At 38.8% G+C, this 12,000-nt stretch overlaps 1 protein-coding gene across 1 annotated transcript in view; it reads right to left on the bottom strand.

Moving 5' to 3' along the window:
- Nucleotides 1-12,000, bottom strand: part of SSBP2 (single stranded DNA binding protein 2) — a 103,687-nt gene that overhangs the window by 13,480 nt on the left and 78,207 nt on the right. The window contains exons 9-15 of the mRNA XM_038125558.1: nt 10,429-10,477; nt 9,385-9,420; nt 7,674-7,728; nt 6,082-6,152; nt 5,214-5,292; nt 4,041-4,069; nt 1,210-1,308 (exon numbers count right to left, since the gene is read on the bottom strand). Of these exons, the coding sequence (XP_037981486.1) occupies nt 1,210-1,308; nt 4,041-4,069; nt 5,214-5,292; nt 6,082-6,152; nt 7,674-7,728; nt 9,385-9,420; nt 10,429-10,477 (418 nt within the window). The remainder of the gene's footprint in view (nt 1-1,209; nt 1,309-4,040; nt 4,070-5,213; nt 5,293-6,081; nt 6,153-7,673; nt 7,729-9,384; nt 9,421-10,428; nt 10,478-12,000) is intronic.

Genomic DNA, 12,000 nt, shown 5'->3' with positions numbered 1-12,000 from the left:
GAACAGCAAATCTCCCTGAGAAAGGGCTCCATGATAACACCTATTCTGAGCAGCCAAGTGGCAAAACATGGATCAGAAGGCAAAGCAGTTCCCCAGGATGAGAGAGCAAGCCACATTAGAGAGCCTGCTGTCCCTGGGAGCAGACAGGGACACCCCTGGTATGTGTCACTCCTGCCTTGCAGGCACACATCTCAACAAAACCTTGAGAAATCTGAGTCCCAGGCTCTTCCAGGCAGCACAAAAACACCCAGAACCCAGGGAGTGTCTGAGAACACTGATTTTCTCCAGAGTACCACTGATGTCCTCTTGTTCCCACGGCCCTGTTTCAGTGACCCTGGCTGCCCTCAGCACAGCAGAGTGTGCCAGACTGGGAGCCAAGGGCTGCCAGGAACAGGGACCACGTTTCATGGAGCCTCTGTGCTTGCTGCCATTTTGGCAGCTATTAAACATTGCTCTTTTTAGGTTGTGTATGACAGTTTTCTTCAACACTCCACACAACCTGAATGTCTGCCCACCAACAGCTAACTGGCAGAAACTCTTCCTTTTCACTAGCTGAAAAAGAAAACCTCCTGAAACCCCTCAAAATCAGATTCCCAGGAAATTTTCCATGGAACTCAACTATGCTGTGATCTAACAGAAGCTGTTTACTGGGCAGCAGGTCACCACTGGCACAGGTAAGGAGGTTACACTCCTATTTAGGGATATAGGTGTGGATTTAGAAACCCAGCACGTGAATATGGCTATACCACAGTCTTGCTCTTGCTCTGTAAAATGTTTACACCACATTTTGCAGCTTTGAGCATTCCATATTTAAAAAAAAAAAAAAAAAAAGAGCATATTTTTCCCCAGAATGAACACTAGTGGAACCTCTGCCTTTTATGGGTGTAACAGCACACTGCAACATGGAATCTACTGGTGCTCTCATCACATACTTCAGTGTAAATCCTGCTTTTTCATTGACCTTGTGGCCCAGAGAGTTTCTGCAGTAATAAATCTACGCCTCCCACCTACTCCAGTTTCAGCTCTCTTTTGCACAGCATTTTTTATTCAAATCAGTACTGTACTTTCAGAAACTATTAAAAAACACGCAAGACACAGTGCTGCACAACAAGCACACTACAAAACTTGTGAAGTTTCTTTTTCTAAACAAAAAGCCACAGACACAGGTTCATCTTCGCAATCCAACAACCCAGGTAATGAAATACTCACACTCTCGCTCTGAAAAGGGTTTAGGAAGTTTCCACCCATCTCACTGTCATCCCTGGGAGTGCCAGGCTGGTTGCTCATGCTCATATTACTGGGAGAGTTCTGTTTAAAAAGATTGCGAAATACAGAGTCAGTGCTGCAGGTTTTGGTCCATTTCCAGCCTCACCAGGTGAGCCCAGGGCATGCTGCACACAGAACTTGGAGCACTCAGGTGCACTGGGCCTCTCAAGGATGAGAAATCAGTGCCAGCAGGGTTCTGCATGATTCAGTCACTAATTTTAGTCTGTAAAGTAATGTTCTCTTCCCTGAAACAAGGATTATTTACCTGTGCCTCATTTCCAGGCTATAGCCAGCATCTGCAGTCAAGAAAAGCTATAAAGGGCTGCAGCAGGGATATGAGGAAGTTCTGTCACCACATTAAATCAAGTGGTTGAATGCAGCCACGTCTGTGAGCCCTGACATATGTGAGTTATGGGCATGTACTTAAAGATAGACAAAAGATGTACTTTAAGGCAGGATGGATCAGGACTGCACAGACCTTTGCATAGGCCTGAGGGCTGCTCATCATGGTCACAGTTCACTGAAACAGTAACAATCTAAAGCCTTGCAAAAATTAATTGTTCTTCTTTTCCTTACAGAAGTGCAGAGCAACCTCTGCAACTGCAGAAGCACAATGGGTGAAACAAGGTAATTGCCACAGAAATTATTGTGCATCAACAGCTCACACATGGTTATTGTACATGCTACCATGAGTCAGGTGCTCTTACAAAGATGCTCTGCAGTACCCTCCCATGCCTGGACCACAGGCAATCCTCTTTCCATCACTGCTACATCTCCTACTCAGAAGACTCACGATGGAAAAACAGTAGTCAGGGAAAGGGAGAGAGTGAAACCATGGACCCCATAATGAAATCCTTATATCTATCACAGTTTTTTCCTTGGCTTTTTTTTTTTTTTTTTAAAAATTCAGAAAAATGGAACGCAATATAAATATAAACTAATTACATGCATGACCTGCAAGCTGAAATTCTTTACCAGCATCTGAGATGCAGCTCAGAGAGCTGGGTCAAAAGCCCTGCCTTAGCCCTTCAGCCTAATTCACTACTTCCACAACTGTGATCCTCAGGCCACTGGACAGCATGTCCACCAAAGACAACTAAAGCCTAACAAGGCTATTAACATCAGTTAATCCAGCCTGCTGTCCACTGAAGCCAGCACACCAGATATTCAGGAACCCACAGCTCAGAGAAGGTTGCACCTACTGCCTTGGCTCTGCCCCTGCTGCTGTGCCCTCAGCAGCATTAATTCAGGGGAGCCCAGAGCCTGTGTTACACAGGAGTCAGGCTACACAATCCCAGCACTCCCGCTGCCCTTGACACCCAGGAATATACAGACCTTGTCACATTTATTTTATATGATGCCCTCCTGCACTTTTGCTTGCTCCTGGGAGATTTCCCCATTTTATGTTGCTCTGTCTAGAACTAAGCTTTGGCATTCTGCCATTGCTGCAGCACGCCAACCCCAAAGTGCCAAATTCCTGATAAAATCCCATTGTAGTGACTCCCCCAGGCTGCTTTTGTGGCCACTTGGGTCCAGCACTACAGCTCCAACTGGGATTTTCCAAAGCAAGGGTGCCCCTGGTGCCTGCACAAATTCCATGGGCACTGCAATAAATGCAAGCTGTTAGTGTTTATTTAACACGCATAATTTCAGTTAATTTACTGCCCTTGTTTGAACTTACTTCATAAAAAACTTTATGTTCTGCCATTCAGCCAATTTAGTCAAAATCTTCTCCAGAAAGCTATGAATTCTGTGAGCTGTACTCATTCTGCCAGAATCATGGATTGGATCCATTTTCTATGGACAACTGTTTTGCAGGCAAAATTAGCAGCATTTTTCTTTTATTTATTTAAAAAACATATAGATCAAATGTTACTTCTGTGAGTTATTCATGCAGGTTAACATATTATGAGACTTTCAGGTAAATTGTTTAGGACCCAAGTTTTCAGAGCTGCTGGTACCTGTACCAGCACATACTGACCAACTAAAAGTGGAATACAGGCTTTAAAAATTATCCCATGGGAATGGAAATGTTTTGGATTTTTTCCCTTAAAAAATGCTGCAGTTTGCAGTAAGACAGTGAAGAAAAACTATAGACTTTGATTAAAAATGTGCTGTATGCTGGTCATCTCACAGGAGGGTTTTATTGCACCCCTCACTGCACAGCCCAGCACAGCACAGCTGACGCAATGTGGTCTTTTCCATCCATCACTTTACGTCATGAAGACTCAGAAAATGATATAAAATTTAAGAACACAGGGTCCTCTTTATTTATGCCCCTTTACCAATACTACATCAGCTCATTAATTCCTAAGTTAATGATGATCACATCCATAGAAGTTTTATTTTTACAGAAGTAACGCATTCAAGTATTATTTTTGTAGACACAAAATCCCTGCAGATTAAACTCACATCCTTTTCTAGCTATTTAATGGCTGTGGCATCAAAACACTGCCTCATCTGAAAGTACTTCTTAATCTAGTTTTTAGAAATTTATCCTGAGGATTACCTTAGAGAGGTGAAACCCAATCCTGCAACACCCTACGGAGATTGTCCCAAATTTACATTTGACTAGAATTGATTATTAGAACTGGTTTCATTGATTTTAAGAGCACCAAAGACATGATCAATCAGATTATGAACTGGAGGTGATTATATATAATATAGTTATGATATAGTAAATGTGTATAACAAAAAGATTCATAATGGAGACAAAGGAAATTAGTTTAGAGTAAAACACTCTAAAAATTCCAGATATTTGATTAGATACTCACTTTGGAAATACTGTCCATGTCTCCTGAGCCTGAAATTAAAATAGACAATTGCTCAGTTAACATTGAGCTGAAGATAATCCAATAATTTTTTTTTCATAGAAAATACAGAGTGCCACATCAACATTTTAAAAAATAACCAACTTAGTAAAAGTTTACATTTGGTACAGAATAATCCACTCAATCAATCTGAGGCTCCATCAACTGGTGCTCCACTACATGTACTGAGTATCTCTTAGAAGAAAACAGATGATCCTGATGAGCAGAGTAATGGAAATCAAATAAAATTAAATATAGTGAGTGCAAGACTATTGAAAACTGAGGGCTTTTTTCACATGCTGTAGCTCTCACCTCAGGTAAAGCAGAGAATAAGAGAAATGCAATTTTAGGATGGATGAATGAAGAAAAGGGTTTTTTTAGCAGCAAAACACATGTATTTTCAGGAAGGACAAATTCTGGAACAGTACTGAGTACAAAACTAGAAGAGATCACAGCAAAACCATCAGAAATGGAGCTGTGGGAGAAGACTGGAACAGCTCCTTCATACAGCCAGGCAAACTAGGGCTGAGAAGGAAGATGATTTCTCTCTCCAAAAACTCCAGATACAGAGAGGTTATCAGGAGTTATTTTGTCATGGCCCAAAAAGGATAAACTATGTGCTGGGTACATGTAAAATCCTCCCATAACTTGCAATTTAATTTTTCATTTTTAACTGAGAAGAAAAAATTCTCAGCCTGTAGAAAGCGTCAGAAAAAGGTGTGGCTGCTGCTCACACAGATTTTTATTGATTTGAATACAATGTGCATCCTTAGTGGTTAAACCACCTATCCATTTTAGGATTGTAAAAGGTAAAGAAAGGCTGTAACAGTGTACCTATATAAAGTAATCTAAAATTTCAGGGACATGTTTCCTAAAACAAAAAAAAAGTAATTCTCTTTAGGAGACAGAGGCCTATGCTGAATTGTTATTGTTCACAAGTCTGCTCACTGAGCTTCAATGGCTTTTTTTTCCATTGCCACAGCCTCTTCAAATCATTCCCTTCATCTCACTGATGTACACAGAATTTTTCCATACATTTAAACAAATTGTCTTCCACAGAACTCCAAGAATCAGTCACAGAAAACGGCGCTGGCACTGAGAATTCACCACGCTGTCAACATTCACTGTTACTGTTACCTAAGGATCCGTTCATATGGTGTGAGTCCATTCCACCCAGTCCACTCATGGGTCCATCTGAGCCTGGCCCCAGTGGAAACTACAAAAGGAGCAGGCATTAAAAACTGCACAGTTACTTATCACATAAAATAAAGAGAAAATATTCTCAAGAGAATACATAATGAGAAATAAAGAGAAAAATAACAAAGAGAAAATATTCCCCAGGAGAAGGGGGAAAAAAAAGTTAGGACAAATCCTCAGCTCTGAATGAGAAGAGACTCTCAAGTCCCATTCAGACCTTTAAGAGAAGGAGTCTTGTGAAGACTGGAAACCAGCATTTTTTGGGGTTAATTTCATGATTTTTGGAGACTGTCATCTCTGTAAGCTGGAATCCAGCACAGTAATAATTTATTATTTACTTCAGTGTTGTTTTTATATGACTTTTCAGACTGCTGCTGGCAACTCAACCCTATCTCCATTGAAGTTATAGGGAACTTTTATAACTCCCCTAAATCCATCAGTGATTAATTAACAGCTTTCAGACCCCACCTAACCTATCCTAAGTTGGAAAGCTCCTCACCACCTTCACAACTTGAGCAGTTTCTATCCAATTACATAATTAACCTTAAATTTAGCTCTTCACAAATTTAAAATATATTACCATTATAGCCAAACAATCTGCAATTTACTGCATAATGACTTAGCATATCTACATGTATTTATTTTTAAGTTCTACTGGCAGGTTTTTTTTTTCCCAGAGGCCCATAAGTGAAGAGCCACACATAAAAAGGAAAGCTTAGCAACAATGACAGCTGCTGGAAAGACAGTGTTTGGATAAAAAAAACAGGCTGCACTACTCAAAGAAAGATGTAAGAAAATTCATATTTACATTAGGTCTGTTGGGCCCAGGTGGCACAGCGTTCATTAAAGTGTACATGTTGTCTCCAGAGTTGGTTGAATCTGTAATAAGAGATTATTTTAAGTGTGAAAATACACTTTTCAATAAAATTACTCACCTCATACATTTCCTGTCATTTTGTTCATATTATTACTGTGCCTCAATCCCATGCACAGTGGCAATATAATGGCAGATTTTATTCTCTTTCTATCCACTGCTGCCACACAACAGGGCTATGAAAAGAAATAATTGCCATGGTCCCCAAGTGACTACTTCTGGGCTCTTTATACATGACTGTTAAAAGGTTTATAAATCACAAAGAATCTGTAACTATTAAATTCCTAAAACCCTGTTTTTCCTGGAGTTCTAAATTTCTTCACTCATCTTCAATATTATTCATAGAACAGGAGTTTGTTTCTTATCAACAATTCCTGTAATTTGCTTTCTGTCTGTAATAAATATAAAAAGCTTCTCCTTACACAGACTGAGAGTTACAGTTTTTTACTCTCATCCCTGTCAAGTCCATATGATTTTGAATATATCCAAGTGGAACACAGTGCAAAGATCCTTCACTCCTGAGGGAGGCTTTAGCTGATCTGTTTTCATGGTACAGCTTGGTGCAATGCTTGCAAAAAAAAAAAAACCCAAAATGACAAAACCTGACAGGACAATGACCTGACAAAAGTCTGGATACATCCCTAAGGGACAGTGTGATTTAAAAAGAAATGTTGGCAACTCTGGAAAATCGGTATCTGCACAGAGAATGAAAAGAGCTCAGTACTCTGCACCCACACCCTCCACAAGCCCATTCCACACCCAATGATATTGTATGTACAACAGAAAGATAAATCAAGGACTTTTTCTACTAATCAATATTTCCAGGATGATTTTCTAAGCATTAATCCAAGCAAATAATTCCAGTATATCTAAAGCACCACATATCACCAGAACATTCAAAGACGCCGTCTGAGGAAAAGGGGGAACAGAGAAGCTTTTAGCCTGAAGTGAAGTCAGCCTATTAAAATATTTTTAATATTCACTGAGGCAGACAAAAAGTTCTTTGCACACCAGAACCTTGCGCAACACGCATCTCTGGCTGTCCCCAAGTTCTGCTGGCTCACCTCAGAACACACAGAGATGGTTGGGCTGTGGAATCTTGGAGCTGTTGGTCTCAGAGGTGAGTAAATACCATGGCAAAACCCACAGATAGCCAGTTTCTAAGAGTTTTCATGCTTTGGAAAACAGAACTTCAAAATACCTTTACCTTAGGTTGCCTTTTTTGTTTGTTCATTTTCGGAGGGGTTTCATTTGTTTCGGTTTTGATTTTTGTTTTTACATATTTAAATCCCTAAAATTGTATTCAATTAAGTTGTATACTGGTGCAGTAAGTTTTTATGGCTAGTTAGGAAACTTCCCTACCCTCCTATGCTGGAGAGGTTAAGTAGGGAAGTAAAGTAGGGAAAAAACCTGATACAGAAAATATAGACCAAATAATTTAGTTATCTGATTCTTTAATTTTAAAAAAAATTGTGTACTTCCTAAAATCTTTAATAATTTTGTTACTTCCAAGTATATTTCAGTACCTGCAGGACTAGGCATGATGGGTGTTCCTGGTGGCCCTCCACCTCCTGGAGGACCCTGGGGAGAGTAAAAATTGTCAGTCAGCATGAATTAAAAGATAAACAGACACATCCCTCCCCCCCATATCAGGGAACATTTGTTTTTTAAAGTTTTGGTTATTTCCATGTCACAAATCTGATCAAGGCTAAGAAACACAAAATGCTCTGGCTGTTAAACAAGAGTTTTAAGGTTCTTTAAGATTTCTCCAGGAATTTTATTCTAATCACTCTAGTCATTTACTAAGAACAGAAACATAACAGCTTCCTTCCTATGTTTGTTGAATCCCTTCAGGTAACATGAAAAACTACCAACTTCCACTTTGGTAAAAACACCTACATCAATTAAAGTCAATAAATATTGACTTCCTGTAATAAAACATACATAGACAGCTAGTAATAATTATTATTTTCATTGTCATATGGCTACTACTGCACTTTATCTCTTTTGTCATGATTTAAAACAGCAGATACTCTGTTTCAGACAGGGATATCTTTTCAGTGGCACTGATTACAAGGCTCTGGTTGTTCTGTCTGCTTACAAGATATCTGTCCATATATTTTTTACCTACAAACTTTATCCAGAGATTTGTATATGCATTTTATCCAAACCCATATGACTCCCTAGGCATCACAGGCTCTCCATATACTTTCTATCCATGTATCTGTGTACTAAGCTCACTTACTTGATTTTTTTAAGGGCTCTCTCTGCATGTTTTCCAACATCAGATAAAGAGATGTAGCAACAAGTAGCTGGTAATTTTTGAGAAAAGTTACCTCTCCTCATTAACTTTTGCATCTCATTTTGAATTTGCTTTTACTGCCATTGTTTGTGTTTTTTCTTCTCCTAGAGAGTTGCTTGGTATCAACTATTTCCACTCTGAGAATATAATACTATTAATGTATTAAAAATATATATTTGTATATTTATACATATAATATATACTACTTATATATTAGTAGATAGGATTTTATATGAGTATATATTAATATATTTTGTATAGATTAATGTTATTAAGTTCTCAAAGCAAGTAATTCCAGATTACAAATCTTATCACTGCAAAGCTTTTTTCAGGAGCTCTCCAGCCTATCCCTCATCTCCTAACCCTTGCTCTCTATGAAGTCAAATATTCCCAAAATGTCTTTCAATTCCTCAACAATAGAACGTGGCAAAGCCACAAAACCTCCTCCAAACAGAGAGCTCTGTGAAGTTCTGCATTGAAAGAATTGATTTGGAGACAGCAAAATCTTGGCTGCTTCCACTATGCTGTGACAAAACGAGGCCTTTAGCTGCAGACACTTGCAAGAATCATAACTTTCCCCCAGCTAATTGTCTAAATAAATGACAAAATAATTTGCTTTAAATTATATAATTTATATATATAAATAAATTGGTTTTCCTGAGAAAGCCAAGGGGCTTTTTGTCCTTCATTATTGTAGACAATACATGGCATGAGGTATAGAAATATTTTCTGAAGTGAAGCAGCACTGAGGGCAATTTGGAGGAGGCTGAGAATGACTCTGGTCATGAGCACTCACATCTGCACCAGAGGGGGCTGGGAAACCTCAGTGCAGGCCAGATGTTCAGCCCCCAGGCCCCTGAAAGTCTGGGCTGCTGTTTCCCTGCCCAAATGAGACAGGGATGTGATGTCCAACAAACACACACAAAGGCACTCACCACGTAGTTCCCAGGAGAGGCTGAGGAATAAGGTATCTGCAACATCAACAGAGAAAACAGTGATTTTGGGTCCCTCTGCGCTGGGACGGGCTCCTGCAGCTGCAGGTGAGAGCTGATTCAATTAGAGTAACTAAGGACACAGCTAAAATCATGGGGAAAATGCCTCTGCTGTCAAAATAAACACCTCTTTTCAGCAATTTCAAAATATTGACTGTTAAAACAATAGAGTATTAAAATGTTAAGGTATAAGATTACTAAGGCAATGTAGTTTATTATGCTTATGGACTCAGGCAGCACATACTTGCATTTCAGTCACCAGGACTTCAGAGTCAGCCAAGCATGAACTGAATTTGTATGTTCTTAGAGATACCTAATTTTGAATACAACCTTGACCACGAAAGGAAAAGAAGCTACCACATCTTTCACCTTGGAAGACACTGGTATTTATTTCCACTTTTTATTTATGTTTTTTTTAAGGACAGTGTCCAGGAGAAATCCTGTGAATAAACTGGTTTCCTTCTCTGTCACTGCTTTTGCTGTTGTTGTCTCCAAAGGAACACAGGCCAGTGCTGTTGTGGGAGCAGTAACTGTACAAACACAAATTTCCCTACAGACAACTTTGTGCAGACAACAAATTATTGTTACAAATAAATGTATTATTGAACTTGCCAATTGATTTCAGGGACTGAAAAGACTTTAACTATCAGATAAAAAATATGAATTTTAATCGAGTACATGGAAAAGAAAATGGAAGAATTTTACTACTAGAATTAAAGCCAAAAGTGAGAAAACTAGGAAGAAAAGTTTAGCAGGGCAATCCAGACCTCTCTTATCCATCTACAAGTGCCAAAAATGGACACTTTTAAAGTAATGATATATGATCCCTGAATGAAAATTAAGATTTTCTGCCTTCTGGAGAAATACCAGATGCTGCTGTTCATGTAGGATCCCAGGATAACCTTTATGTTACAGCAAGGCTGGGCCTGGCATGAAGATACTTCCCTGAACACAAGAGATGTCAATATATTTGTAATATTTACTTACAGAATTGGCATTGGTTGGGTTTGGCCAAGGTCTACCACCCCCAGGACCCCTGAAACAGAAGAAGAATGATGAGACACAGAACCATGCCCATCCTCTGATCAGCTCCGAGGAAAAAGATCTGTATACTCTGTTTCCAGAAGAAGGAAATGGCTTTTTTCAAGCTAAAGTGTGTTTACAAACCATAACTACACTAAGTTAAAATGCAAGAGCAGAATTTTTGTTGTTGCACTGCTATTTAGTCATTTGGTGAGTTGATTAATTAATTTACAACTCAGAAAATAAATTCAAGTCATAAAATAAATAAATGTTCAGTCATAAACCCAGTAATCTTGCTCACATGATTGAGCACATGCCCGAAGTGCTGAGGATGCATTCATTTACTGTGGATCTAGTAAACTGCAGTATAGTCAGGTTTCATTAGCAAAACTTGTGCAATTAGCTAATAAATGTTTTGGGAACACCTAATTGATAAAAGAAGAGGCCATACAAAATACGTTGCTATGATCCTTGTATGGTGATGAGGATGATGATGATGATAACAACAACAGCCATGATAACAAATTTCACGTATTACACCCAGAAAACCCTCAGAGGGTCTTTCTCATAACTTTTGCTGTTATTTTAAGTTTCTCACCCTCAGCTAAACCCAGAAAAATATTTTTGGCTTCATCTCTTAACAATGCAGAGGGGACTCAATCACACCAGAGGTAAAATCTCCATGTTCACAGGCATAATGTCTCAAATCCATAATTATTTCTGGGAGTACCAAGAGCTCCTGCTTGTTTACAAACAAGATTTAATCACTTTCTGAAGGCCCTGATGACAGAGAGGCAGAGCAGATGACAAAGCTTTCACATTTTCAATGGCCTTTTGGCCTCATTAGCTGTAGAAAAGCAACATTAACCACTGCAGCTCATCAGGCATGGGAGAGAGACTGAAGCAGAGAGAAAGAATCACCCTTTATTAATGAGTTCTAAAAGTTTTCTAAGTCTTGCAGAAATAAAAACTATTAAGTGCATACATTGCCTGAGGGATTTAATATTGAATCTTATTTTTTTATTACACTGTTGATGAAACTATAAAGGAACAATCTCAAAAAAAAATTAAACAGAAAATTTATTTATTTCCACTGCCTTTATTGTTGGAAAGCTGGAAATCAAGAATGTTGGTATGGTCTTTTCTGCTTCACTCAAAGAAAGACTGAGAGAGAAAATTCTCCTCAGGTCAAGTATTCAGCAATTCCTCTTCTGCTGATGACCATGTAAGTGAAATATTAACTTTTTTTTTTTTGGCTTGCTTTTTTTTTTTTTTTTATTGGTTTATTGGATCCTCTCTTTCAGAAGAAATCAGGAATATTTGCAACAACACTTAAAAGTCTGTTTTCACCCCAAACCATTGCACTCATTTCTGTGACATGTACTGACTCTGAGACAAAACTGGGTTAAGCCACAGGAATATGGAAACTCAGAAAATACACTGAGACATGGGAACTCACCTTTCATCTAAAAAGCTGTTGGAATTTTCAGATTTATTGGACAGCTTTTAGTATAGACTTAGAAATCACTGCAGCAG

The sequence above is a fragment of the Motacilla alba genome, chromosome Z (assembly GCF_015832195.1).
Source record: "Motacilla alba alba isolate MOTALB_02 chromosome Z, Motacilla_alba_V1.0_pri, whole genome shotgun sequence".
In the NCBI taxonomy this organism is placed as follows: Eukaryota; Metazoa; Chordata; class Aves; order Passeriformes; family Motacillidae; genus Motacilla; species Motacilla alba.
The sequence above is the reverse complement of the archived record's forward strand: the minus strand, read 5'-3'. Positions and strand labels throughout refer to the sequence as shown.